Below are 22,708 nucleotides of genomic sequence, written 5' to 3' on the forward strand. Positions count from 1 at the left end.
ACAGCTGCTTCCCCTGCATTTAGCCCTCTCGCACCCCTGGCTGATTCCACACCCGAGCGAAGACAGACAGACAGATGAGTTGGGGAGATCACGTTTATTGTTTAGAGGTCACAGGTCAAGTAACTCTTCCACACCAGGAGGGGAGGCAGATGCCCTGGGTGGGGGGGGCCACCAGGGTGGGGGGCCCAGGGAGGGCAGACTCCTTTATTCCACCTCTGGAGGCACCCGGGGCCGGGGGAACGTGGCTCTGCCCCGCCTGCCCCCAGAGCAAGGGCGTGGAGCCCCACCCAGTTCCTGCCCGCTGGGGAGGGCAAGGAGACCCAGAGGGGCAAGTCTTGGTCTACAGACTGAGGGGCAGGCGGGCAGCACCGCTGGGGGCTGGTTCCACGTCTTGAGGTTCTGGGGCCGCAGAAAAACCAAATGAGACAGAGACGGAGGGAGATGGGTGGGGGAGCATCAGTGCGACCTAGACCACCCCCTGCATCCCCCAGCCGAGGCGGTAGGGGTCTCACCTCCCCACCCACCTCTGGGCCGGGCCGGGCGGGGCAGGACAGGGCTAGAGCTCATCATGGTTGCCCTCAGCGGGCGGTTCCGGTGGTGGCTCTGGGCAGGCGGCCGGTGTCATCAGCTCCATGAGGTACTCGCAGCGGCTGGGCTCCGTGGTGCTAGTCACCACTGTCTCCTTCCCACACAGCAGGCGCACCTGGGGCGGGTGGCGGGCAGGCGGGGCTCGGGCAGGCTCGGCGGGCCTGGGTCCCCCGTACCGGCCCCACCCACCGGGCACTCACAGTGGTGGAGCGGTTGGGTCCCTGCCAGCAGCCCGTGCCCTGCTCATACTTCATGGCGCTGAACTTGTCGTGGTCGGGGCCGGCCCACGAGCCCCAGGTGCTGCGGGAGAGTGGGGTGCTGAGGGGGGCCGGCCAGGCGGCCGGGGGACCAGGGGCTGAGAGGGGGGCCCAGCCTGAGCCCACTCACCCGAGGCTGGTGGGGGAGCCACCGAGTTTGGGTTTCTGCGAGACGAGCTTGAAGGGGCAGAGCCGGTAGACGTACCTGTCATGGGATGGGGTGCGTGGGTGGGGGGGCCCGGCCCCAACCTCCATAACATCCCCCCACCCCGCAGGGGGCACACAGGTACCTCAAACTCCAGTGACTGCTCCTAAGCCCACCCCCCTCACTCCCCCCATCCTTGCTCAGGCCCAGGACCTCCCAGCCCCCCCACCCCGCCTGTCCGTGGGGAACGCACTCATTGGTGGTGAGCTCGTAGCACTGGCTGTACAGGTAGGCAAACTCGCCGTTGGGACCAAAATCAAAGGAAATCTCCTGCTCCAGGTTCCTAAAAGGCGAGGCCGGGAGCTTAAGGAGCAGCTGGGGACGCCCCAGCCCGACTCAGGACAACACAGGAAGGCCCGCTCCGGTGGCAGAGGGCCTCTTGGGGGCTGGGCTCTGCTCCCCATCACCTGGGGACCCTCCCAGCAGGAGCCACTGCCACCTTGCCCGAGGTTGCCCGGGCGACTCCCCATTACCACCTCCCCTGGGGAGCCCAGCAGCAGGCAGCTGTGGGGCCGGTGGAGACATGGCCTTGCTGCGGCCACACAGCCACCCCGTACCTGATGGACTCCTCCACATCCTTCAGCGACCGCTCGGCCTCTTCAAACTTGTTGCGGGCCTCCTGGGCAGCTGGTGGGGGCAGGGAAGGAGGTCAGAGGTGCCCCTACTCCCAGCCAGGAAGAGAGGGAAGGGGATGCCGAAGACACGCCAGCTTCCCCCAGCCCCCGGGCCTGCTCTGGGCGAGGACCGGGCCCAGGAAGACCCTGTGGGCCTCGCCAGCCCCAGGGCAGACCCCACCCCACTGCCTGGGCTCTCGGCTCCCTAGGGAGCAGGGCCGGCCGGGGCTCCCGGGGCCCAGCCCCGGCTCCTCACCTGCCAGGGGTGAAACAAACAAGCAACAGCCCGTGAGGAGGCAGGAGGGCCCCTGGGGCCGGTGGAGGTGGTGCTAGCCCTCCCCAGGCCCCAGAAGCCCCCTCCAGGCCACCCAAAGTCCCCTGGGCTTGCTCGGGGCCAGCCCCAGCCCGCCTCTGGGAGCAGGTAAGGCCCTTTCTTGGGGCCCTGCAGGTGCAGGCGATGCGGAGGCGTTCACCCCTCCCAGGCTCCACCCTCACCGTTGATGAAGGCCTGTGTCTGCTCATCGTAGGGCGGCATTTTGTCCTCCTCTGTGGGGCTGGCTGTCTGGGGGGGCACGACTGGGGATGGGGTCTCCTGCGGGGTGGGGGGGACAGAGTCAGCGAGTGACCCCACCCCGACCCCATCACTCCTTTCTCCCCTGAACACACACCTTGGGCTGCTCCCCCTGCACCTGGGAATCCTCTTCCTCCCCCTCCTCCCCCTCCTCCTCCTCCTCTGTCTCCTCTTCTTCCTCGTCCTCCTCCTCTGTGGGCTGTGAGGGCACCGGGGGCTGCTCCTCCTTGGGCTCCGTCAAGTCGGGTGCAGAAGGCGACGGCGGGTCGGTGGGCAGCACCTGGCAGACGTGTGGAGCGGTCGGTGCTGTGGACTCGGGAGTCCACCTCCCACCCCCAGGGCTTGGGTCCAGGCCTCGTGTCTCTAGCCCTTCCCAGGAGCCTGGCGGGAGGGAGGGACAGACAGCTGGAGGCGGGGCGGCCTCTGTGGAGGGGGTGGGGTTGCCCAGCTGGCCAGGGTGGCCCGGCGCCAGAAACGGAGGCTGTTCCCTCTTGAGGCATCGAGGGGCGGGGGGAGGGGGGGGGCAGGACCACATCCCTTCCCCTCCCCCCACTGACCTCGGACCGGTACTTGTCCCGGATGGCAGCCCAGATGCGGTCAGAGAAGGAAGCAGCATCTGTCTGCGTGTCTCCCCCGAGGAGGGTCTGTGTGCGTTATGTTGGGGTGGTGTCAGGAGCAGGACCTCCACGTGCCCCCCTGCACCCCAGGCACTCTCGGAGGGGGTGGGGGGGGGCCCTCAGGCCGTGGTGCCAGGCACAGCACGCCCTGACCTCCCATGGCCAGGCCGGGGCCAGGCCGGGTGAGGCGCGGCGGCCAGAAGGGGGCAGCACAGGCCTGTGGGAAAGGAGGGGGGCCAGAGAGGTGTCGGGTGGGGACTGGAGAGACCAGGGAGGGAAACTGAGAGGCAGGGGCACCAGAGGTGCCCAGGCCCTCGGAGACAGAGGCAGAGGGGCAAGGGGCCGCAGTGGGGACCAGCAGGGCAGCGATGGACGGGGGACCAAACCAGCAAAGACAAAGAGCTACAGGCCCAGCTGTGAGGAAGGTGAATCAGGTACGGGCGCTTGGCGGAGCAGGTGGGGCACGCGTATGCGGAACCTGGCTCCATCCCGATCAGACAGCCCTGGGCACCTGCGCAACCCCACCAGGTCCCAAAGGGCAGGGAGAAGCGGCCCCGGGCGTCTGCCCCCCTGCTCGCTCACAGGGCCTGGCCGCGTCAGCCACGGTGGGCACCCCAGCGGCCCTGGCCTGCGGCCAGCGGGGCACCATCCATGGGAGTAGCCCACGGCCAGCCTGTCTTGGGCCCCCTGGCCCTGAGGTCACCGTGGGGCAATCCCCTCCAGGAGTCCCAAGTGAAGGGGCCGGTTGGGTACCTGGGCTTCCCCTTCTGACAATGCCCCGTCGCCATCTGTGTCCAGCTCCGGGTGGGTCTGCAGCTCGGCCACGGAGACCCTGCAGGGGCACAGGCAGAAGCCAATGGAGGGGTGAGCCCACTGGCTCCTGGCCAGCTGCCCGCCTCCCCCTGCCAGGGCCCCCCCCGCGAGAACTTGCTTCAGGACCTTCGGGCAGGGAGGGGAGAGCAGCAGGAAGCTGAGAAAAGATGAAGTCTGGGGTTCGGCCCCCTCTGGCCCCCACCCCCCAGGAGAAGCACCACCCAGTCCCCGCCCTCCTACCCCCTCCTGAGGCTCCACAACCCTGAGGGGCTCAAGGGAGGGAAGGACACAGGGGTGGGACTAGGAGATACCTGGACAACCCTGTGTCCCCCACGACCCAGCTTCCACTTCCTTCCACACTTAGAGCCCAGCACATCGAAACTGCCGTTGGCCTGGCGCCCTCCCCCCAGCCAAGCCCCAATACCCACAGTGGCCCAGGCACCACATCCTGTCCCTCCACCCGCACCATTGCCAACCAGCGTGTGGACTTCCCCGGCCCATTCTGCCCCCCTTGGTCCCTCCGAAGTCCCATGTCTCCCACCAGGGGGCTGCCCAGCCTCCTCGTTCCCGACAGCCCACTGTCCACCGAGCCCTTTGCTTGGGGTCAGCCGGCAAGTTCAGGGGCGCAGGTGGGATCCTGACTTTCACCAGAGTGTCCCAGGCCACAGAGTAGGCTTGTGAAAAGTAATGGGATCCCTAGTCCCCTCGCCCAGCTCCTTGAGGGGGTGGTTTCCCTCATCTCCTCCTCCCGGGGTTGCTCTAGACCCATCTTATACATGAGCAAGCAGAGGCTCCTTTAGAGAGGGCTTGGGACCAGCTCGGGCCCTGGGGGCCCAGGGCGAGGACGTGGGCTCTGGCTGGTTTCTAAGGCGGGGAGTGGGAGGAGGGAGCCCAGGGCAGGCAGCGCCGGCACACTCACGCCCCGTCCATGTCATCGTCCAGCTCCTGGAAGGCACTGGTCGCCAGCTCCTGCTCCCGCTGGGCCTTGGAGGCGGCCAGCTGCTCTGTGGAGGGACCAGCTCCGTCATCCTCTGCACCGCCTACAGCTCCCGCCACCCCAAAATCTGCCCTCCCCAATGCCCCAGGGGGGCCGATGTACGCCCGGCTTTCCACTGGGTGCTGGGGCCCTGAGTCAGGCCGCTATGGGGGTGGGAGCAAGGAGATGACGAGGGCTGGCCGGTGCAGGGGCAAGGGGGCCAAGGAGGTAGGAAGTGCCAGATTTGGGGGAGATCCTGAGGGGCTCTGCAGATGGTCTGAACGATCGGTGACTGTGAGGGGCAGGCGGGGGACCATGCATTAGGTTTGCCATGTCCAGGAGGCCCCCACGGGAAGAGGCCAAGCAGGAAAAAGGTCAGGGGACGGAGACTGGGGTGGGGGGGGGGCAGCCAGGCGAGGGAGATGTCCTGGGGGCCCAGGGGAGTGTCTCGGGAGAGGGGAGAGGCCACCTGCACGGAGAAGGGGAACTGGGCGCGGCCAGTGGACACAGGGCCTCAGCCCCGTATCTGCTCTGATGGTCCCTCCTCTGCCTGTCTGTCTCCTCACCAGCCGGCTCAGGTGGGGTTCAGGAAAGCAGCCACAAGGGCAGCTCCATTACGAAGCTCAGCCCTCTACATCAGGACAAGTGGCCTGTGTCCCAGGAGACCCCACAAGACCCCAGCAGACTCAGCCGACACCGTCCTCACAGATGAGGGCCTGAGGCTCAGGTGGATGAAGGGACCTGCCCATGGGCACCCAGCTGGCGAGGGGCAGAGGCGGGGGCCCAAGCCGGGCCGTCTGCCTCCAGGGCCCGTGCTCATCCCCACCATCCTCTGGAAATCTGGGTCAAACCCTGGCATGTTACCCCTGAACCTGAGTCAGCAACTCCATGCTGAGAACTTGGGCTAAGGGAAACGGGGCACGAGTACGCCCAGCCTTGTGTAAAAGGACGCTCGTCGTGGTGCAAAACAGTGGAAACAGAAGCAAAGAGAAGACAAGAGTGAATTCACTTTCTTTTCTTTTTTTTTTTTTTTTGGCCGCTCTGCGACATGCGGGATCTTAGTTCCCCAACCAGGGATCGAACCCATGACCCCCTACAGTGGAAGCCCAGTTTTAACCACTGGACCACCAGGGAAGTCCCTGAATTCACTTTCTAACACATGGCCCAGCAAGAAAACACCAGGAACCTGGCACCAAAGATGAATGATAAGAAAACACTGGCAACTTCAGTTACAAAGGGCCAACGCCCTAATACACAACAGGCGTTTATAAACAATGAAGACCAGCACTGCGAACCTGATAGAAAAAAATGGCACCTGGATTAAATAAATCCTGCCAGGGTCATACACTGGAATAGACACAACTATTTAAAGGAAGTAGGGTCCAGACACAAGGCTACAATGTGGATGACCCTTGACAACACGATGTTCGGGGAAAGAAGTCAGTCACAAAGGCCACACACTGCCTGGTTTTGTTGATATGAAACGTCCAGAACTGGCAAATCCATAGAAACAGAAAGCAGATGAGTAGTTGCCAGGGGCTGGGGGGCGGGGGGAAGGGGAGGGACTGCTTGATGGGCATGGATTCCCTTTTGGGGTGATAGGAATGTTCTGGAACTAGATAGCAGAGATGGTTGCACATTGTGGATGTACTTGATGCCACTGAACTGTACTCGTCAAATTGGTTGAAATGGTAAATTGTACATTTTGTGGATTTTACAATAAAAAAAAAGTGAAGGGTCAGAGTGAAAAAAGAGGAAATGAGGTACACATAGACATAGCACAATACCCATACACCATGTAGACCAGTGCTGTCCAAAAGAACTTTCTACAAAGATGGACATGGTCTACATCTGCTGGCCAAAACGACAGCCACCAGCTACACGTGGCCATTGAGCACTTGAAGTGTGGCTTTGGGGTCGACACCCAGAGTTACTACCCTCTGAAGAATTGCATCTCTGCCTGGGATGGACAAGAAAGGTCTGGAAGGTTTCACGCCTCCTGGTAGAGGTTAACCTGGAGGAAAACTCTCTCCCTTTCTACTTTACTACTTTCAGGATTGTTACCCCAAAAAATCTTTTTAACGGAGAATATGGAAGTCAGATGGAATATTTTAAATCACATGGAAACTAGGAAGAAATAGAGCAGGGAACTCCCAGCCTTCTTTCAAGGCCCCAGTCACATCCCACGTCTCTCACACACACTCACACACCCCACCTCCGATGATCTGGCCTTGGAACTCATACCACCCTTAAAAGTCCGAGCTGGGTGACCCCATGTTGTGCCTGGCCCTTGACAGGTCTGACTTGGTCACCAGCTACTCACTCCAAAACCCAAGAGGGCAGAGAATAGTAGAAGCAATAAGACCCCAGCAAAGGAGGGTGATTCCAGCCCTCAGTTTTACCTTTCCAGCAAACAACCCCACCTGCTTACAATACCCCTCCTCCAGTTCCCTGTGGGCAACCACCCACCGACACTCAGGCCTGACCAATCAGAACCTGTGCTGCACCTCCTGGCTCCAGTGATCGGTTCATGGGCAGCCACGTGACCTGGGACGAGCCAATAGGAGCTTGCCCTGGAATTTGTGTTGGGACTTATGGGAAAGTGGTATTCTCTACTTGCTGGGGCTGCTGAGCCAGAAGGAAATAAACGTAGTGCTGCCTGTGGTTGTGCTGGCACAGGAGGGCAGAGCCTGCCTGGGAGGGAAGCCCCCAGAGAAGGAGGCAGAGCCCAGAGGTGGAGGGAGGACTCGTGCCATCCAGGGAGCCTAGGGTCCCACTGGGCCTAAAGCTTCCACTTTTTATGAAGTGGGTTCAAGTTGGGTTTTTGTCACATGTGATCAGAAGGGCTGATCTCAGGAAGGAAGCTGGAAAGTCTTTGTGGAGGCAGTGCCATCTGAGGGCTTGGGGCACAGTGGGACTCACTGATCTGCTGCTCCCATTTCAAGGTGAGCAGGGCTGCAGGATGGGGCCTCATGTGTCACTGCTGAGCACTGGGCCTAGAGCCCTCTAGACACCTCTGTATTTGCAGTGGGAATGGCTGGAGCAGAGGCCTGGGAGCAATAAAGGGCAGCAGTTTCAGGGGAAAGGCAATCAGACCCATGTGGTGAGTGCACAGGGTGCAGCGCAGGGAGAAGTACTCGACTTCTCGACGCAGGGGGCATAACCAGGCAGTGGTGGCCCAAATGCTGTCCCACCCAAGGCACTGGGGAGCCAGGAAGACTGCTGGGCAGAAGAATGGCTTGGCCTGATGGAGGGAGGCCATCAGGAGGCCAGGGCAATGCTGGGCCCTGAGCCAGGCAGGAACAGGCAGATGACTCAAGCCTGCAGTTAAGGAACAGGGTCTGCAATCAGAGAGATTTGGGCATCAACCTAGCCGGGCGAGGCCTCAGCTTCCTCATCTGTGAAACAGGGCTACGTCTGGGTGCAGTTCATAGGGAAGGGAGGCAGGAGCGACACGATGATCCTGATGAAACAAGCACTGGATGCTCTGGTGTGGGAGAGAATATCAGTGTCTTTATCAGGGGTCGGAAAACTTTACTGTAAAGAGCCCAATGCTAAATACTTTAGGTTTGGCAACCCATAAGGTCTCTGTTGGCAACCACTCGGCTCTGTAGCTGTATCACAAAAGCAGCTGATGTTATGTAAATAAAGGGGAGAGTCTCCTCTCACTCCCCCACATGGCCTCCTTGCTGCTCCTTAAAAACTAGACAAGATGCTGCCTCAGAACCTTTGCACCTGTCCCCTCTGCCGGCACTCCCTCCCTCCCTCTGCGGGCAGAGGGCTTTCTCTGTCTTGTTCAATCCTGTATTGCTGGCACCTGGGGTGTACCTGGCACATGACAGGTACACAGCAAATGCTTGTTAGATGAATGACTGAATTACTGATTACGAGAAATCAGAGCAGAGATAGGAAAGGAAGGGAGAACACAGCAGATGCTCAAAGAGATGGATGAGATCACAGAATGGCCTCAGAGAGAAGACTGCCAGTTCCTGGTCACCAGCCCGGTGACCAGCTGCAGCCACGCCTCCAAACCCTCCCAGCAATGCTTGCTCTTTTAACTGGCCTGGAATGGGCTTCTGTCCCCCCTCTCCCTTCTATCCTCCTTCCACCATGTGCCCCTGCACAGAGCAGACTGAGAACAAATGCCAAGGCTTCAGATTTCCCATAATGGCAGCACAATCTACCAACAGCAAGGAAATGCTGGACAAAGCATAAGAAAATCATCTTAAAACCAACCAAGACAGTAGGAGTTTCCAGGGCCAAGAGGAAATCAAGAAGGTAAGAGAGTATGGAAGCCGCTTTCACCCTAAGGGATTTTGCCAATCCTGGCAAATGTGGATGTCCATTTTGATAACTTGTGAGGGAAGAGAAATGAAAATCAAAGTCCAAGGTGACTCCCCTCCACCATAACTGTGACCCCACGGGGCTCCCCTCAGGGATAAGCTGGGCCAGAAATTACCCAGCCTATGCTCAGACCTCGGCTCACACTGCCTGAGAGGCTGGAAGAATCTCCAGCCTTGAATTTGGATTCAAGGGATCCCTGAATGGTAGTGCTCAGAGATGGCAGAAAGAAAAGTCCCTCCCTCTCTAGAGAAGGACCTCTCATCCTAGACTGCAAGTTACCCCTATTAATGACTTTTAAACACAGTGACCAACACACAGTCAAAGATAACTGGGCACGCGGGGAACTAAAGTGCCATGATTTAAAAAATCAGCAAAACCACAGATGAGAGATAACAAGCAAGAGGCTCCTGCGCCCAGACTCTTCCCAGCCAGGAGCCCAGGGCAAGTCACGGCCACCCTGGGACATAGTGATGTACCTTCCCACAGCTTCCGGTGCTGGTCCTTGGCCTCCTTCTCTGGCTTCTCAGCTTCTTCCTTCAGTGTCCGCAGCAACTCCACCTGGTCCTCCAGTGACTTCTTTCCAGCCTGCAGCTCAATGAGCTTTTTCTGGGTAGGCAGAAGACAGGGGCCAGCTCTCTTCCTGTTCCACCCGCTTCCTCACAGACTGCCATCTCCCTGCCTCTATTTCACAGGGTGGCCACAGAATCTTTTCAAAATACACACCCCTGTCTGGGTCTCCCCCTTGCTGTGGTTCCCTGCAGCCCACTGGAGAGAAACCCAAAGACGTCAATGTAGCCCCCGAGGCCCTGCATGACCAGGCCCCTGCTCACCTCTCCAGCCCCATCCACCCCACTGCTATCTTAAACTCTAAGATCCAACTGCCCTGACAACATTCAGAGCCCCACTCTCTGCCTCCAGTTCTTCACACATGCTTTCCTTCTGTCTGGAACACTCTGCCTGGCTAACTCTGAATTACCCAACAGATTTCAGTTTAGATGGAGGCCTCCTCCTCCAGGAAGTCGTCCCTGCTTCCTACCCCCAAGACGGGTTCGGGGAACAGAGGGACCGGGCAAGAGTCTTCTCTATGCCTTACAGTCCCGAACATCCCTTCTCCCCTCAGCCCTGGCTATCACTTTGTCTGTGTGTCCCTCCCACTAGCTGATGCACTCTTGAGGCAGTTCCACCTCTAGTTCCACGTCTGCTTCTAGTCATGATGCACGAGCCCAGTGCATCCTGGGCTTCTGTGGCTATTTCAAAAAGGAATGTGTGTGCTGGGTGGACTCCAGCCTAGGGATGGGGGTCCCAAGCTGTAGGGTCTTAGCCCAAGCCCGCACGGGATCACTTTCCTCCCGAGACCTCAGCCTGGTCTGCTGCCAGGATCCTCCCACCTGCCCAGGAGGGCAAAGATCACCTGGAGCCAACCTCACCATGCGGCTCCCCCAGTATCCCCTAAACTCGGGAAGTATCTCACTGGCCCTGAATTCACTGCCCCATGAACTCGGGAGGTACCGCACTAGCCAGGCCATGGGGGTGGGAGAGAAAAACCTGGAAGCTGCCCAGGGCAGAGAAACAGAGTTGGAGCCCTTACTCAGTGGGTCGGGCAAGAGCCCAGGAGTGTTGAGGACTCTGACCCATCAAACAGCCAAGGGGGTGGCAGACAGGGGAGGGAGAGACACACCCCTGGGGGTACACCCTCTTCTGGCCCCCCCAGCACCCACCCTATTGAACTAACCTGACTGCGACTGACTGACCCCCATCTCGAGTCCTCCCCCAGACTGGCAAGCCATGTAGCCATTAGCCCTAACTTACAGATGAGAGAACACTGGGACCGGGATGCAGAGGTGTCCCTCCTGTCCTAGGGGCAGCAGAGCTCCTCCGAGCCCACTTCAGTCTGCGCCCAAGGCCCAGGTCGATGCCTGTACTGGCTGCCGCCCACTTGGTACCCGCTTAAGCGACGACTAAACGCCAAGTGGACAAACGAGTGAACCAAGGCGCAGAGAGACAGTAACCGGCCCCAGGACACCACGAGTCGGGAGCAGACGTCAACCCCAGCCGGCCTCCTCAGCCCACACCTCCAGGTTGTCCTGGGTCAGCCCCACCGGGCCCCTCACCTGCTTCTCCTCTCGGGCCTTCTTCCAGTCCTCAATTAGGATCTTCTTCAGGCGGAACCCCTCGCGGGTCACCTCCGCCATCTGCTGTAGAGTCTCTCTCTCCTTACGACCCTTCTCTCTGCGGGGAGGGGACACACGGGCACGATGGGGTCGGGGGCACTTAGCATCCACCAGGTCTGCTTCTTCCAAAAGGGTTCAACCCCCATGCCTTCACACCCCCTATGCGGGCAAAGACAGGAGAGCCAACCCTCCTCCCCCCACCTCCCCAGGCTCTCTTGGCCTCAGGGTCCCTCATCCCCGTCCTTGTGGGGAAGGACAATGGGCAGGGTTCGTCCACCCTCAGGGTCGGGGAGGGACTGGGGGGTGCTGGGATGTGGGGCTGGAAGGTGGCTCCCAAGAGAGGGAGGAGAGAAAAGCACAGAAGTCACAGGCGCCCAGACACAAAGGGCAATCTGGCCGGTAAGCACTGTTCTGCTTAATCCACTCTCTATTTAAAAGATCTTCCACCAAAAGAGTTTACATGAGTATTGGGACTCTCAGCTTCTTTGAAAAACAAATCCAGTCCTGCCACCTGCCCTCAACTCACAGGAGTGGAGGGCAGCTGTGCCTTTAGATGTCACAATCCCACCACTCCCTACTGCCTTATACTCAGCCTGTTTAGATTACCTGCCTGTGGGCATTTCAGTTTTCAGGTCCTGCTGCAGAGCGTAGCAGTTAAAAGCATGCAGTCTCAAGTTAGACCAACCTGGGTTCGAGTCTCGGCTCTGCTATCTCCTAGCTATGTGACCCTGAGGAAGTCATTCTCCTTTCTAAGCTTGAGCTTCCTCATCTGTTGTTAGGCAAACTGCACCTGCTTCCAGGCCAGAGAGGAAATTGCTGATGGAGCATTCACAAGGCACCTGGCACGGGGTGAGCACTCAGTACACAAAAACAGAAAAGAGAGGGAACCTGATTCACCCAGTGGGGCAAGGCAAGGTCTGGGGTGGGGGGGATGGGGAGGTGGGGGGGGGTGTCACCTACGTACTTGCAGGTGTTCTCACAGACGATCCCACTGTTGTATTCGTCTGTCCCGTCGCAGCAGTCTGAGGGCAGAGGTGTGGGCACCATCGGACCCGGCAGTGCCTCTTCCCTCCCTCCACCCAGCACCCTGTCTCCAACCCCAGGGTGATCTCATTCACCACAAACTCCATCGTTGACCCATCTGGAGGAGATGTACAGGGGCTTGTAGCCAGTGTTGGTGCAGTGGAAGCTGCCGTTGGGACAGGCGGCTGTGCCTGGGGGGAAGAAGGGAGGGAGGGTTTGTGGGGTGTGCTCAGAATCCAGCGTGTCACACCCACCGCGTGCACAGAAGGAACAAGGAATGTGAGAGTAACTGATCCCAAGTAAAAGGAGCAAAGAGAGCTGCACGCTTGGGGCCTGAAACAAAACTCTCCAGTACTCCCTCCTGCCTCTCCTCCCTGAGGCCCTCAGAACAGGGCCCAGCCAACCCCCTCCCCCTCCCCCTCCCCCTCCGGGCTCCCACAGCACCTCCCACTCTCCTCGCCAAACCACTGACCACTCACATCTGTGCCCGCTTCCCCCCACTCAACAGGGAGCTGTCTGAGGACAGGACTGGGTCTGTTTTGCTCACCGCACAGGACCTGGCACTCACCAACTGCTCAGTAAATGCATGATGAATGAACGAATGAAGAAAGAGCTCACCTGGTTCATCTGAGCCATCCTTGCAGTCACAGTAGTCGTCATTGACCTGATCAAAAGGGACACTGGCAGAGCCATCCAGGCAAGTGAAAGGCTTGGACTCGTCGTAGAAGTGATGGTCTGGGGAGGGGGGGCAAGGGGCTCAGCCCAGGGCAGGAAGAGGCCCTTTCCACCCAACGGCTCCTCTCCCCCCACCCACCAGTTGAGCATTGCCACCTTCCCTGCCCAGAGACCAGAACACTGAGACCGAAGGCTGTTAAGTGCCTCTCCCGGGAGCCTCCCACACCCCACCCCCACCTCTGGCCACCTCCAGTAGCCGACTCACTGGTGAGGGAGACGCCCCGGGGTCGCTTGACCTCCACGGCCCAACACATGGGCAGCAGCAGCAGCACTAGTAACATCTCGCTGGAGCCTCGGAAGCCGGAAACGGGTTCTGTCAGAGGAAGGAGGCTGCTGGGAGATGCGCTGTGCCCTCGCGCTGCAGCAAGAAAGGGGCGGCAGGTCAGTGGGAGAGGGCGACCTCCAGCCAAAAAAAGGCACCTCTCCCTCCAGCCAACTGGATTTCTCCATCGCTTCCGGGCAATGAGGGCTCACTTTGCTTCCCATACTGGGGGCGGGGGGGGTGGTCTCCCCAATCCTGCCCAGTGGAGGGGAATCTCACTTGGCCCAAATCAATGGTGGGGGGGATCTCAAAACCTCCGCTCCCCATGAGTAGGGGGTGGTTAGCTATCCAATTCCCGCCTTCGACTGCCCCCAAGAGGAAATTGGGGTGCCCTCCCGCCCACTAGTTCACCACCTACACGAGGCTGGGGCAAAGGTCAATATCCACCGCGCCCCCCGACCCAGCAGCCAACTGTTCCTCCTGCAGAAAGAAAGCGGAAATGTGTGGAAGCATCACTTCCGGCATCACGCTGCGCTCCCGGAACGGCGGTTCGTGGCCGCCATGTTGTGAGTGGCAAGTGGCGGGGCCGGAACCGAGACGGCCATCTTGGATAGGACTGTGAAGCCTTAAAGGGAATAGTTCTGAAGGTTAGCGCTTAATGGCGGCGCAAGGGGCCTCCATCTTGGGAGTGTCGGGTTCTGCAGCCGGAACAGAAAGTTCCTGAAAAACGCCCGCGAACCGCCTCGGCGGGGTTGGGGTGGAGGGGTGGGGAGGAAAAGGGATGAGCACGTGACTCCAAAGTACCCTCCCCCATCTTTCTGAGGAGCTGGTCCGCTCTGTCCCCTATTGGGACCGCCCCTCAGCTCGGCGTCAGCCAATGAGAGCCGTAGATTGGAATGCAGGCGATTTCCTTGGGAGCGCTGGAGGGAGGCGGGGAAGGTTACCTAGCAACCGGAGATGCTGCGAGGCCCCGCCAAGCGGTAGACAAGTGCATTCCCAGAGCCCGAGGAACAGGAGCTGACGGATCCCGGACAGAGGCAATTCCTAGTGGATCCCCTAACCCCCAGGGATTCTTGGCCTCAACCCAATCATGACGTCTCCCCTGTGCTGGGGGGCCTCCGCCAACGCCATGCCTTCTCAGGACCAGATTGCAGCTCCCTCCAAAGTCAAGGGCAGTCAGGCTCAGATCAAGCCCTACCACCCTCGAGGCAAGGGCTCAGTGCAGGCCTGGCACTCACTCCATTCCAAGGCGGCACCTTTCCACGCCAGCGAGGGGAAGTCCGCTGTGCACACGCAGGTGGCTGAGTTACAAAGGAAGATACAACTGTTAGGTAAGATGGCTCCAGAGGGCACAGAAGGGTCAAGAGTCAACAGTCCTCCGACCTGGCAGGAGCGTTTCACTGGCATTCATCCAGTGGCCAGTTTCTGGAGGCAAAAACTCATACTTGTTCATGGTTTTCTTCATCTTTCTTGTAAAATTTTTCCTGAGCTCAGAACTGACTGGACTGCATTTCATACTTTTATGTAATTTCAACTCTTCTATCATGCATGGAGTGGTAAAGAATATAGATTTCTAGAGCTGGATTTTCTGGGTTCAAATCCTGGCTCTACATATACTAATTGTTTGACTTTCAGGGACTAAGAGTAACCTAATTGCTCTCAGTCCAACCATGAAATGGGGATAATAACAGTACAACCTTATAGGTAGTTGAAATGTGTAAGGTGCTTAGAACAGTGCCTAGCACATAGTAACGCTATAAAGTGTGAACCAGTAGTTCTCAATGGAATAGGGCTATTTTGCAATGTCTGGAGACATTTTGGTTTGTCACATTGCTGGGGGGGAGGGGGTTACTGGCATCTAGTGGGTAGAGGCCAGGAATGCTGCTCAACATCTGACAATGCACAGGACAGCTCGCCACAGCAAATAATTATCCATCCCAAATGTCAGTTGTGCCAAGGTTGGGAAATCCTGGTATAAACCATTATTGTTTTATTATTAGGAGGTAATTTTGCGTAGTGGTTGAAGGTATGGGCTGGGGAGTCCAACTGCTTGTGACCTTGAACAATCTAAAAAGCCTGAGTCTTCTTATGCGTAAAATGGGTATAATATGTATATGGATATGTACCTATTGGCACACGCTGTTTGATACCTAGAAAATTATTAGTCCAGCATCCAACACCTAACAAATGCTCAAAGTGAAATACTGTTAAAATGTTAGGTTGACAATTACTAAAAGGTCTTCCCTCTGGGAAGTCCCCCCTTCCCATGATGCTCTGCTTCTGCCTGCCCACCTCACATGACCCCAGAGGGTGACCGGAAGGCCTTTTATGAGAGCACCCAGTGGAACATCAAAAAGAATCAGGAGACCATCAAGCAGCTCCATGAGGAGACCAGGGCGCTGCAATTACAGTTGACAGACCTGCTCCAGGTGAGGTTGAAGAGGCTCCAGGGGACAGGAGCAGCTCCAGGGGCAGAGCAACACCCCAAGTAGAAGTGGCCTGAATCAGTAGTGTGACTGGGCTCTTCTCTCTGCAGGGAGATGAGAAAGTGATCCAGGCAGTGATTCGGGAATGGAAATCAGAGAAGCCATACCTGAAGAACAGGACAGGCCAGGTTTGCCCCACTCCCATTCCACTGACCATCTCCGTTCATTTCCAGCCTGGGTCCCCACCCGACTGGCCTCCCTGCTCACTATCTCGCCTCTCCAATCCCTTCTCCACGCCTGGCGCCACTCATTTATTTCTAAATCTTTATCACGCACCTACCATGTGCCTGGCATGGTTTTAGGTGTTGGTCACCATGAGGTGAAAAAAACAGACCATGTCCCCACTCCCCAAAATCTCATATCTTGGTGGAGAAAACAGACCCCCCCCAACCCAAAAAAAAAAAAAAAAGAACAACAAATACAGAAACAAAGTAATTCCCAGTGGTGACAAGAGAAACAAATAAAATAAAACAGACTGACTTAACTAGAGAGGGATGGGGGCAGGGGTTTGCCTTTTAGACTGCAGGATGCGGGTCTTTGCTTTCTCTAAGAAGGTGATATTTGAGCTGAGAATGGGACAGGCAGGTAATGATCTGGGGAAAAGCATTCCAGGCAGATGGAATAGGAAGTGCAAAGTCCCTAGGGTAGGAACAAAAGTAGAGTGTTGGAGACACAAAGGAGGTAAGTGTGGCGGGATGGTAGTGAGTGAGCGGGGCTCTGTAGGAGGTGAGGTCAGGGAGGTCAGCAGGGGCAGAACTCTGCAGCAGCCTTCACTGCAAGAGCGCAGATTTTATACTAAGAATCAGAGAAATGGAAGATGGGCTGTGAGGAGGCAGGAATAGAAGCCAGGAGGAGGTCAACCGGGTGAAAGATGGGGTTGGCTGCACTAGGACAAAAGGGGTAGAAATAGGAAGAAAGAGATCTCTCTGGAGGAACCTTTGAAATAGAACAGAGAATTGCTAACAAACCGGGTGCGGGTGGGAGAGAAAAAGAGAAGGTGAGGATGACATCAAGGTTTGGGACTTGAGCACCTGGAAGGGTGGAGCTGCCATGAGCTGAGATGGGGAAGATTCGAGAAGGGCAGGTTTGGGGAAAGATCAAGGACATAGTTTTGGACACGATGGTTTTCAGCTGCCTGTGGAAACATCTGGAAGGCAGTGTAGATATGGATATACGAGCCTGCAGTTCAGGAGGGAGGCTGAATTGGGGTGTCTTCAGTGTGTATGTGACTTTTGAAACCCTGAGACTGGATAGGATCCCCAAGGGGCTAAGGTTGGTCAGAGGAGAGAAGAGCCTCTTCAAAGGCAAAGGAGATGGAGAACGGGCAGCCAGGGAGGTGGGTGGAAAACCAAGGAGTGGGGGTCCTGGAAGCCACAAAAAAAGAGAATCTGCAGGAGGAGGGGGGTCAACCAGGTCAGACGCTACTAAGAGTCAGGGGAGATGAGAACCAAGATATAGGAGAAGGGGGACTTCCCTGGTGGTGCAGTGGTTATGAATCTGCCTGGCAATGCAGGGGACACGGGTTCGATCCCTAGTCCAGGAAGATCGCACATGCCACAGAGCAACTAAGCCCGCAAGCCACAACTACTGAGCCCGCGCACAACTACTGAAACCCGCGTGCCTAGAGCACATGCTCCATAGCAAGAGAAGCCACCGCGATAAGAAGGTCGCACACTGCAACAAAGACCCAACACAGCCAAAAAATAAATAAAATTTAAAAAAAAAAAAGATATAGGAGAAGGAAGGAAGGACTAGGTGAGGGGTTCAGGCCCCTGCTCTTGCTCCCCTCCCTCAGCAGGCCCTGGAGCACCTGGACCGCCGGCTGAGTGAGAAGGTGAAGCAGCTGAATGCTCTTCGGTACCAGCTGGGGCTGCGACAGAAGTGGCTGGAGGAGCTCCAGCTGCAGCACAGTCTGCGTGAGCTGGAGATGGCAGAGGCGAAAGATAGCAACACAGAGGTGGCCAAGGTGGGGCCAGTGAGGTCTGCAGAGGCCTTGATCCTGGGGGAGGAATTGAGGGGGGAAGGGACCCAGCCCAGCCTTGCTTCTCTCTAGACCATGCGGAACCTGGAGAACCGCCTGGAGAAGGCCCAGATGAAGGTGGAGGAGGCCGAACACATCACCAATGTGTACCTGCAGCTCAAGGCCTATCTACAGGTAGGGACCAGGGCGACTGGGGGTGGGAGGTGGCAAGTGGGAGGGCCAGCCTTGTTAGGGACAGCGGTCACAGGCCTGCCTCATCCCTCACGCCCCAGGAGGAGAGCCTCCGCTTGGAGAACTGGCTGGACTTCATGGAGGCTGAGGTGGTGAGAACGAAACACGAGCTGGAGGAACTGAACCTAGTGAATCAGGAGGCGCTTAATGCGAGGGACATTGCCAAGGTGCCAGCCCGTTGGGTCCTGGGGGGGGGGTCCTGCCCCCCGACCCCCGAGGCTGCCATGGTCTTCTGGCCCCAGCATCTGAACCTCAGCTGTCCCGGAACCCGTCCCATCTCTCTCCCAGGACCCCACAGCCTGACCCAGCTGTCTAGAGTTGGGCCTGCGGCTCTGGCCCAGAGCCCGGATAGGTGCCAGCAGGTCCTGCTGTCCCCCTTTCCCACCCTCTAGAACCAGCTGCAGCATCTGGAAGAGACAGTGTTCCGAGAGCGCAAAAAGCGCGAACGCCACCTAACAGAGTACAAGAAGCGCGCGGAGGAGAGGAAACTGCAGAACGAACGCATGGAGCGCAAGGTGGGCGCACCAGGGGTACGGGGCTGCGACGACCCCAGCCTGCTCCTGCTTAGATGCGGCCCTACTGGGTCCGGGGCCGGGCCACAACGTCGGCCCAGGCCCTAGACCCTTCGGCAGTTCTGACGTTTCTCCTGACTCCGCCCCCATCTCCACTAGATGCCAGGGCTCGTCTCACATCCCTGACCCTGCCCTCCAGCCCTCCCCTTACTCTCAGGTCGATCCTCCTCCTTCCCCACAAGACTTGCCTGTGTCGGAAATTTGATCCTGCCTCTAACCCGCCCCTTACCCGACAGGCCCCGCCCCCGCACCCTGGACCCCCGTCCCTCTGCGCTGCTTCTGAGGCCTCCCTTTCTCGACCAAGGCCCCGTCAAGCACTCCTGACCCCTGCCTGGGTGCCCTTACCCACGCCTGGGCCCCACCCGCTCCCGTACTCCAGTGCGGATACTTCCCCAACCCCCGCGGCCTCGGCCCTAAGCCCTTGTCTGAGAGCTGACGCCGGCCCTGACCTCAACCCACCAGCAGACCCAGCGCGAGCAGGTGCTGCTGCAGTCCGACGACAGGCTCCAGGACAGCGTGCGCTCCAAAGAGGAGGAGCTGCGGCGGCGCTGGGACATGTACCAGATGGACGTGCTCTTCGGCAAGGTCAAGGACGCCACCGGCGTGGCGGAAACGCACGTGAGTGCTGCCCTCGGCCCTCCCAGCTCCCAGACGCCCGAGCTGAGCCTGGGAAGCCAACACACCCAGCCTCGCCTTTTTGCCGGGTCAGTTCCTCAGCACACAAAAGACACCCCTTCTTCCTCCAGCTACTGCCTCATTTCTCCGCTACCTCTCTCAGCAAAACCCACACGAGTTATCTACACTGGCCATCGTCCTCTCCTGTTCCTGCTTACACTGGTGCTGACGTCTTTGACATACCAGCTCTAGGAGAACTATGAGTGTTTTCTCTCTGCTGTATCTCCAGCACCCGTAGCAGGGTCTGGGCGCAGTAAAATGCCCAGTGCCAGCCTCAGTCCCAGAGAAGCTGGGCCCTTGCTCTGGGGCCCACGCTTGGCAGCGTCTTCCTTGAAATTTTCTAAGACTTTATGTCCCCACCTGGTGAACAGTAATTCCCCTGGATCCCTGTCGGGTTTCTCCACTTACGGCGCTCTCCAACCCACTCCTCCTCCTATGGGGTAGCCTCCGAGGAGTTCCAGGACTTGGACATATGGGGTCGTCTGGAGCACTGTGGCCAGGCGCCTTTCCTGGCCGTATTTCCTCACGGGAGTGGGCAAGATTCGCTGCCAGAACGTTGCTGGCGTGTTGATTTTGGAAAGCAGCTGTGCTCACTATCACTGCCCCGCAATCCGATTTTGGCTGATTCAATTTCCTTATATAGACAAGGAAGGGCCCGCAAAAATCATTTCTTCGGGGTTGCACACCCTCGAGGCAGCCCTGGGTCAGACTCACAGAGCGTCTAAACACCATTATGCAGAAGCCATCATCTCAGCCACTTGTCCTGCGTGCCCGGGGGAAAGAAGGGGGGGAAAGAAGGAGGGGTGCACCCCTGCCTACCCCAGCCCTGGCTCTGACTCGGGCTGCGCGGCCCCCAGGCGGTGGTGCGGCAGTTCCTGGCACAGGGCGACACCTTCACGCAGTTGGAGACGCTCAAAAGCGAGAACGAGCAGACGCTGATGACACTGAAGCAAGAGAAGCAGCGGCTGCAGCGGGAGCTCGAAGACCTCAAGTACTCAGGGGAGACTGTGCTGGTGAGGTGAGGTCCCGGGTGCCCGAGGGCGAGAGTGGGGCCTGCGGGGTCGGTGGAGCTCCAGTGGCGGCCTCCCTGCCCCCCGCAGCGAGCAGAAGCTGCAAGTCGAGTTGCAAGGACGCATCAAGGAGGAGGAGCAGCGGCGGGCTGACACACAGGATCGGCTGGAGCTTGCCATGCGGGCAATGCAAATGACCAAAGAGGGCCTGGAACACCTGGCTGGCAAACTGAACCACGTCCTAGTGGCAGGCCCCGCCCACGAGGAAGCACCGCAAGACGTGAGAGGCGGTGCCAGCACGCAGGTGTGGGGTTCTGCCCCGTAGCCCACTCAAGAGAACCCACCGCAGGCCCTGTCCAGGACATGAGAGGCCTGGACACAGGGGAAGCCTCAACCCACTCCTGAGTCTCCACCCCACGTCTCAGGGGGCACCCCCTTACTCCTCAAGAGGCCCAGGACTTTAGAGACCCTGTCCCATTTCAAGTCCCGCCCCCATGGGAAAGTCCCACTTAGCCCCCCCCCCCACATACACACACCCACCCAAAACTTCAGAGACCCCGCTCCAATCCTGGAGCGACCACAGACAAGAGAAGCCCCACCCTGCCCACAGCAGAATCCCATTTCTTAAGGTCATCCGGCAATGGCCTCTCTCCAGTTAGTATCCCTGCCCTCCCACTAAAAGACTCCCCCCGCCCCCCATCCCTTGGCTTGGGTCTCTGGAATTCAGAGGCAATTGCCTCATAAGCATGGCCCTTGACCACAGAGTCCCGACCCCACAGAGGATAGCACCACTCTGGTTGGTGGCCCCTAACTTCAAAGGCCTGGTTCCTGAGGAAAAGCCCCGCCCCTGGGTGGAACCTGCCCCCAGAGGCCCCGCCCCCTCCCAACTCACCTGGTTCCGCCCCCGGGCTGCAGGAGGCCGGCCGCTTCGCAGGAAAGGAGCTGGATCCCAAGGCAGGTGACTATCTGCCCAACCTCCTGGGCCTCGTGGAGGAAAAACTGTTGAAGCTACAGGCGCAACTCCAGAACCACAACGTGCCAGAGATGCTGCGCCACATCGCCGACCGCGAGGTACCCCTTCAGCCAGGGGGTGGGGCTGAGGGTGCAGGGGCTGGGGCGGAATACCAGGGGGTCGGGGCATCCCCCTGGAGACCAGAGAGGAGGCCGAGGGGCCGGGAATGGGCCTTAGGGACAAGGCGTGAGGTTTAAGGAGCTAGGGATGAACCACGAGAGTTTCCAGAGGGCCCTGGCGGGCCAGAGGTCAAGGCTGGGGGGATCAAGGGTCGGGCCTCGAGAGGACAAGAGGTGGGACCTAGAGACCACGGGCGGGCCTGGGGGGGGAGGGGGTTGGGTATCAGGATGCACGCTGAGAACAAATGACGCAGCAGCGACCAAAGAAAACTTTACAGGAGTGGGCAGAGGTGCTGAATGGAATCAGGTTATGTCTCAGAGTGGGGTGGGGAGGAGGGGGAACGGACTTCGCTGCAGCCTCTGCCCACCCTCACTCTTCTTTCCCGCTCCCCCCTCCCCCAGTTCTACTCCACCCTAGAGGGAAAGCTGCCGATGTACAACACCCGCATCGCCCTGCCTGTTGCCGGTCGCAAGGACAGGTTCTTCGGTCAGTACGGGCAAGGAAAGGGGGCGGGGCCGGGGGCCCAAGCAGAGCATCGGGAGGTGGTCAGGGGCCGGACCCAGGGCCAAGGTGGTGGTGGGATGGTAAAGGCTGGGAAGGAACATCTGAGCCGGGAATGGGAACCCTGATCCCCTCATCGCCCTTTGCAGACGAAGAGGAGAGTGAGGACGAAGACAACGACGTGGTGACCCGCGCGGCGCTCAAGATGCGTTCCCAGAAATTAATCGAATCCCGCAGCAAGAGGCGCGGTCGTTCGCGGAAGTCCTAGACTCGCCCTCGCGCCCACCTGGCGTTTCCGGGCCCCTGCGGAGCCCCCAAACCCCTCTGGGCCCAGCGGCGGGCCCACAGGGCCCCTTCAAGGGCTGAACGCGGCCCGGACGAGGGAGCAGAGCGGGCGGGCAGGCGATGCCCGGAGTAGAGAAGGGGGCTGGGCTGCCGGACGTTCCCACAGTAAATCTCCCCATGCTGGTCCGCGCCGGCCTCGGAATCGCGCATTAAAGGTCAACCACCAGCCCCCTGAGTATTCGCCTCTCCTTGATCCTGCACCACCCCATAGATGGCTGCCGCTCAAAGCAGGGCCACAGATTGAGCCCCCTCCGACCTGGGGAGTGATGACTCCCATAAGCTAGGGACACAGATTGAGCTCCCTCAGCCCATCCAGAGAAATGAGAAATACCTCCACACCTGGAGCGGACCAGCCCTCCCCGTCTGAGCAAGCGGACTCTCCTGAGGACGCAGACCTGTACCCCACTTAGCTATACACATTAGCTCCTCCACACCTGGGGACACAAAAAAGAGCCCTCCCCTGGGAGAGAGAGAGGTGTCCTTTCTCCCGGGCTCAGACTGATACACATTTATCCGGAGAGCTCGGACCTCTTCCCCAGGGCCCTGGGCCGGGAGCTGGGGTCTGGCAGGGGCAACAGCGAGCCGTGGGTCCACCCCGC

At 58.9% G+C, this 22,708-nt stretch overlaps 2 protein-coding genes and 1 long non-coding RNA gene across 10 annotated transcripts in view; 1 reads left to right on the top strand and 2 right to left on the bottom strand.

Moving 5' to 3' along the window:
• The window catches only part of PRKCSH (protein kinase C substrate 80K-H), a 141,073-nt gene extending 127,318 nt beyond the window's left edge, over nucleotides 1-13,755 (bottom strand). The window contains exons 1-18 of one of the 6 annotated variants that reach the window (XM_028163238.2): nucleotides 13,595-13,755; nucleotides 13,120-13,272; nucleotides 12,798-12,914; nucleotides 12,275-12,370; nucleotides 12,121-12,178; nucleotides 11,097-11,214; nucleotides 9,462-9,591; nucleotides 4,585-4,669; nucleotides 3,606-3,684; nucleotides 2,793-2,879; nucleotides 2,333-2,515; nucleotides 2,160-2,256; nucleotides 1,608-1,677; nucleotides 1,244-1,333; nucleotides 976-1,050; nucleotides 789-888; nucleotides 525-703; nucleotides 76-399 (exon numbers count right to left, since the gene is read on the bottom strand). In XM_028163238.2, coding sequence (XP_028019039.2) covers nucleotides 557-703; nucleotides 789-888; nucleotides 976-1,050; nucleotides 1,244-1,333; nucleotides 1,608-1,677; nucleotides 2,160-2,256; nucleotides 2,333-2,515; nucleotides 2,793-2,879; nucleotides 3,606-3,684; nucleotides 4,585-4,669; nucleotides 9,462-9,591; nucleotides 11,097-11,214; nucleotides 12,121-12,178; nucleotides 12,275-12,370; nucleotides 12,798-12,914; nucleotides 13,120-13,195 — 1,608 coding nt within the window. In that variant the 5' untranslated portion in view covers nucleotides 13,196-13,272; nucleotides 13,595-13,755 and the 3' untranslated portion in view covers nucleotides 76-399; nucleotides 525-556. Of the gene's footprint in view, nucleotides 1-75; nucleotides 704-788; nucleotides 889-975; nucleotides 1,051-1,243; nucleotides 1,334-1,607; nucleotides 1,678-2,159; nucleotides 2,257-2,332; nucleotides 2,516-2,792; nucleotides 2,880-3,605; nucleotides 3,685-4,584; nucleotides 4,670-9,461; nucleotides 9,592-11,096; nucleotides 11,215-12,120; nucleotides 12,179-12,274; nucleotides 12,371-12,797; nucleotides 12,915-13,119; nucleotides 13,273-13,594 lie in introns of those variants that run through there. The other 5 variants (XM_028163239.2, XM_057541718.1, XM_028163240.2 and 2 more) reach the window with 5 other exon arrangements.
• Nucleotides 13,756-14,266: 511 nt separating this feature from the next.
• On the top strand, nucleotides 14,267-22,589 carry ODAD3 (outer dynein arm docking complex subunit 3). Of its 2 annotated transcripts, none has more exons than XM_028163246.2 (13): nucleotides 14,267-14,507; nucleotides 15,484-15,605; nucleotides 15,713-15,790; nucleotides 17,458-17,628; nucleotides 17,716-17,817; nucleotides 17,916-18,041; nucleotides 18,267-18,389; nucleotides 18,909-19,064; nucleotides 19,979-20,139; nucleotides 20,222-20,435; nucleotides 21,047-21,202; nucleotides 21,665-21,749; nucleotides 21,914-22,589. In XM_028163246.2, the coding sequence occupies exons 1-13, from the start codon at nucleotides 14,267-14,269 to the stop codon at nucleotides 22,030-22,032; spliced, it is 1,854 nt and encodes a 617-aa protein (XP_028019047.2). In that variant the 3' UTR covers nucleotides 22,033-22,589. The 2 variants fall into 2 exon arrangements, with proteins under 2 accessions (XP_028019047.2, XP_028019048.2); XM_028163247.2 differs by having other exon boundaries at nucleotides 18,912-19,064.
• On the bottom strand, nucleotides 14,382-21,150 carry LOC130707404 (uncharacterized). 2 transcript variants are annotated; one of them, XR_009007296.1, is made up of 3 exons: nucleotides 21,024-21,150; nucleotides 15,597-15,706; nucleotides 14,382-14,477 (listed from the first exon to the last, which is right to left on the bottom strand). It is a non-coding gene; the product is annotated as an uncharacterized LOC130707404 (long non-coding RNA). The 2 variants fall into 2 exon arrangements; XR_009007295.1 differs by lacking the exon at nucleotides 21,024-21,150 and adding an exon at nucleotides 18,906-18,994.
• Nucleotides 22,590-22,708: the final 119 nt, after the last annotated feature.

Source organism: Balaenoptera acutorostrata, chromosome 2, assembly GCF_949987535.1.
Source record: "Balaenoptera acutorostrata chromosome 2, mBalAcu1.1, whole genome shotgun sequence".
In the NCBI taxonomy this organism is placed as follows: Eukaryota; Metazoa; Chordata; class Mammalia; order Artiodactyla; family Balaenopteridae; genus Balaenoptera; species Balaenoptera acutorostrata.